The sequence below is a fragment of the Buceros rhinoceros genome, unplaced genomic scaffold (genome assembly GCF_000710305.1).
Source record: "Buceros rhinoceros silvestris isolate BGI_N320 unplaced genomic scaffold, ASM71030v1 scaffold43674, whole genome shotgun sequence".
Classification (NCBI taxonomy): Eukaryota; Metazoa; Chordata; class Aves; order Bucerotiformes; family Bucerotidae; genus Buceros; species Buceros rhinoceros.
Genome location: NW_010409673.1, coordinates 1 through 4,100, shown reverse-complemented (window position 1 = coordinate 4,100; position 4,100 = coordinate 1). Strand labels below are relative to the sequence as shown.

At 55.2% G+C, this 4,100-nt stretch overlaps 1 protein-coding gene across 1 annotated transcript in view; it reads left to right on the top strand.

The window, feature by feature from the left end:
* DAP3 (death associated protein 3) overlaps positions 1–4,096 on the top strand; it is a gene marked incomplete at both ends in the record, with an annotated part of 7,913 nt that extends 3,817 nt beyond the window's left edge. Inside the window, 8 exons of the mRNA XM_010135302.1 lie at positions 381–489; positions 916–1,008; positions 1,426–1,556; positions 1,945–2,025; positions 2,428–2,586; positions 2,989–3,048; positions 3,731–3,820; positions 4,010–4,096. Of these exons, the coding sequence (XP_010133604.1) occupies positions 381–489; positions 916–1,008; positions 1,426–1,556; positions 1,945–2,025; positions 2,428–2,586; positions 2,989–3,048; positions 3,731–3,820; positions 4,010–4,096 (810 nt within the window). The remainder of the gene's footprint in view (positions 1–380; positions 490–915; positions 1,009–1,425; positions 1,557–1,944; positions 2,026–2,427; positions 2,587–2,988; positions 3,049–3,730; positions 3,821–4,009) is intronic.
* Between the last annotated feature and the right edge of the window lie 4 nt (positions 4,097–4,100).

Genomic DNA, 4,100 nt, shown 5'->3' with positions numbered 1-4,100 from the left:
TTCCTGCTGTGAGACAGGTCACGCTGTGCCTGGGTCAGGCTTCGTAGGCAGGTGACGCTCGCTGCCTGCTGGGTTTGGGAAGAGATCCCTTCTCTGTGAGCGAGAGGGGATTGACTTGATGCATGGACAGGCTGCACCTTGCGATGGGAACGCGACTCCTACTTCCCAGCTACTCCTGGAAAGCACTTCCAGGCACACAAAGGACGAGAAGGTCCTTGGGGTGGTCAGCATGGCTTCACCACGGGGAGGTCACGCTTGACCCACGTGATGGCCTGGGCGAGGGGACAGCAGTGGCCATGCAGAGCCCGCACAGCGCCAGTCGCCGAGGCTGCACTGTGCCAGCAGCTGGCTTCCTGCTCACCTTCTGTTCCTCTTCTCAGATTAAGACCTTCAACGAAGCCTGCCTGATGGTGCGAAAACCAGCGCTAGAGCTTTTTGCTTACCTGAAAAACTCCAACTTTGCACACCCGGCTGTCAGATACGTGATCTGTATCTTTTATCGCCTGCTCGGTGGTACAATGCACGTTAGATACGAGCAGGCGAGTTTCCACACATGGGGGGGATGTTTTGATCCTGTGCTGACCCCTGTGGTTTGGTCTTCAGGAGGTGGTTCTGCCATGTCAGCAAAGCCAGCCTGAGAGGTTCAAGAAGCCTCTGTCCCTTTACGCTAAGCCAGGTTTGGCTTGTGGCACAGATCAGCGTAACGAAGGGAAGGGGAACCATCACTCTGATGTCCGGGGGGGGTAGAGAGAAGGAGCTCCTGCAGCTGGGTTTGCTGCAGAACAAAAGCACGGTGGAACGACACCCTCGCTTTTATGACCTTTGAGCTTCCTTGATGCCTTTTGCAAAAGAATTACAGCCGAGTAAAAACGGAAGTGGTTTCTCAGAGACTTTCCTTGACAGTCCCCGTTGGAGACGGTGAGAAAGGAACGGGGAAAACCATGACTCTGTGTCACGTGGTTCACTACTGCGCGAGGCAAGGCTGGCTGGTGCTGCACATCCCGGACGGTAAGAGCACCGGTGCTCTCCGCGTGGTCACGGCCACGCGCTGATCGGGAAGATGCTGCTTCGAGAGAAAGGCACAGGGGTGGCCGCAGGAAGTTGTCCTTGGTTTTCCACGGTGGGGAAAGCTTACAAAGCAGAAAACCCCAAGCTGAAGTAGAAGCTCCGTACAGATCTTTTCACCTGCGCTCACACTCCTACCGTCAGTCTGTCATCCCCACTGTTACCGGGTGTGACAGGAGACACTGTGCAGGTCTGCGCGACCTCCTCTGTTCTCAAGGGAGAGTCTTCTCCGTTAGGGATGGCAGACTTTTCCTACCAGTGTAGCAGAAAAGGGTTAGAGATACATCACCCCCCCCCCAACTCATACAATGATTTTGGCTAAAGAAAAAGAGAAAAGCAACTGTTTCATTTTGCTGACAGCTCATCTCTGGGTGAAAAACTGCAAGGAGCTCATGCAGTCATCCTACAACAAGGACCGGTTTGATCAGCCTTTGGAAGCGTCTTCCTGGCTCAAGAACTTCAAAACTTCAAATGAGCGCTTCCTGAAAGAGGTCTGTAGAGCCTGTCAGGTTGTTGTGGTTAGTAGCGAACTACCCCCAGGATCATCCCTCAGGGACTGCATGCGCACGGGCTTCCTGTCATTGAGCACCTCGACACAAATTCTAGATTTGCTCGTTTTTGAGAAGTGCTTCATGTACTAGTACATGTACTAGTACTATGCTCACACTGCGTAGAAACCCGCGCAGCCTCCCCTCCACGAGTTCCAGCTGTGTAGAGACAGACGTGCTCGAAGCCATCGCGGTGGGGATGGCTCTTGGCGGTGAATGCTTCTCCCAGGCTCTGCACCAGTCTTTAACGCTGGCAAAGAAAGAGGAGTCTTGCCACCCAGACTGGCTGAGCTGCCTCTGCCTCAGTCTCATCGTAGTTCTCTTACTGCAGATAAAAACACAGAAAAGATACATGTGGGGCAAACGAGAAAGCACGGAGGAGGGCACACCGCTGGGTGAGGTGGTGGAGCAGGTAAGGAATAACAACGGTTTCTGTCTTTGTCTCACCTTTTGTTAGAAGGTCCCATGATTACGTATGTAGAGCAAACGGCATTTAAAGATCCCACCGTCAGGAGCTCCAGGGAACGGGGGGCTTTGCCCCGCCAGCCCGGTGGGTACAGAAAACACTGCGGAAGGCGCCGCGGGTCTGTAAGGGAAGTTGTACAGAGAACTCGGGTAGAAGCAGACATGAGGATTTGAAAGTTCCTCCATCTCTGATGCTCAGCACCTTAGAGCTGATTGCTCCTTGCAAAGGAGCAACAGGCTGACCATCGTCTTACCCTCTGTCCCCCCCCGAAGGAGCAGGCAGTGCCCAGCTTTGCCAGTTAGGTACTGCCAGGTACCGACTGAGTGCTCTGCCTTCTGCTGCTCAAAGGGTTTAGCTCGCGTGAAAAACGCCAGCGATGCCGTGGGGGTTGTGCTGAAGGAGCTGAAGCAGCAATGTCGTCTCGGCACATTCCGGCTTCTGGTGGCAGTGGACGGCGTCAACGCGCTCTGGGGAAGGACGACGTTAAAGAAGGAAGACAAAAGCCCTGTGAGAAGCGATCTGCTGCGCTGCTATTGCTGTATTCCCGCTGCAGGGGCGAGCAGGGGAGGGTGTTTTGTTCCTTCTCAAGCTCCACAGTAACCCCGACAGACGTGCATGGGCTTTGCTGGCTTGGAGGGACCCGCAGAGTTCACACTGCGCTTGAGGCGGTTCTCACTGCAGGGTCTCTGTAAGAAAAACGTGCAGAGCCGTCCTGGTACAGCAGGAGGGCTCTGGGCGTTTCTCCTGTGACGCGGCGGGGGCTGGGGGCTGCACTGCTAAGGGAAAGCAAAGGAAGGAAGCACCCGAGGGACGACAGCGATCCCTGCGGTTTAATTTAGTCGGGAAGGGGAATTTATGTCTTGGATAGAAACTGCTGGCAAAATAAGTTACTCGGGCCATCTTCACCAGGTCTCCCCAGAGGAGCTGACGCTTGTGTACAACCTGAGGAAGATGATGATGAATAACTGGGTGAGTTCCAGTCTGCACCGCTGGGTGTGGTGGTCTCCACTCCAACAGCCACGTGCTGATGGGCATAAAGCCACAAACCTAATCCCCCTGCTCCTCCGGCAACGGAGAGCGCGAGCAGAGCGCGACCGCTCAGGTCAGTGTCTCGGCCGTGCTGCTGACGTCGCCCGAGGAGGTCAGAGCTGGGCCAATGTCAAGCAGAGCTTTCCTGCGTGGCTGTGCCCGACTCCCGGTCCCAACCCCAGCCAGAGGGACTCGGGGCTTTGGCCCTTACGACTTCAGTTCATGATTTTTTGAACTAATAAGGACTTTCAGTTTCTAAATGTTTTGCTGTTGGCGGTCAGCTCCTCCTGGTTGTTCAACCCCCCGGAGGCTGCTATCTCTAACAGGCAGTAGAAGTACGTAGAAAACTCCTTTTTAAGGTTGTTTCAATAGAAAGTCAATTTATAGGTGAGAGCGGCACATTGAAGTGCCAGCACTGGCAGTCCCGGCGGTGTGTTGCCTGCGTTGCAGGAGCGCTCGGAGTGGCCCGGTTAACCTGGGTAGGAGCGGGATAAAAAAGTCCACTGGAACTGAACGGACTGTGGGGTCAGAGAAGACGACACCTCGCTTGCTTAGAGTTGATCCGACACTATTTCACAGATACCTCGTTTGCAGCTAACGGGGTTTCTCCTCTCCCTTTCAGAGCGGAGGGGCTATCGTGACAACCCTCAGCCAGACCGGCTCGCTCTTCAAACCCAGTTCTGCCTATTTGCCCCAGGAGCTGCTGGGGAAGGTGAGGCACAGCCCCCCCTTTTTTTTTTCATTCTTCCCCTTGACATGGGGGAACCAAAAGGGGGCCAATGCAGTTTGGAAACCGCTTTCTTTTCCTGGGGGGCAGACGGTGCTGCAGCCGCTCTGCCGATCGCAGGCGCCTTTATTCTCCTGCGCGTTGCCTCCGCTCACCCTCGGCTCTGCTCCCCAGGAGGGCTTCGACGCCCTGGACCCCTTCGTCCCCATCCCGGTCCCCAACTACAGCCCGAGGGAGTTCGAGAGCTGCTGCCGCTACTACCTCG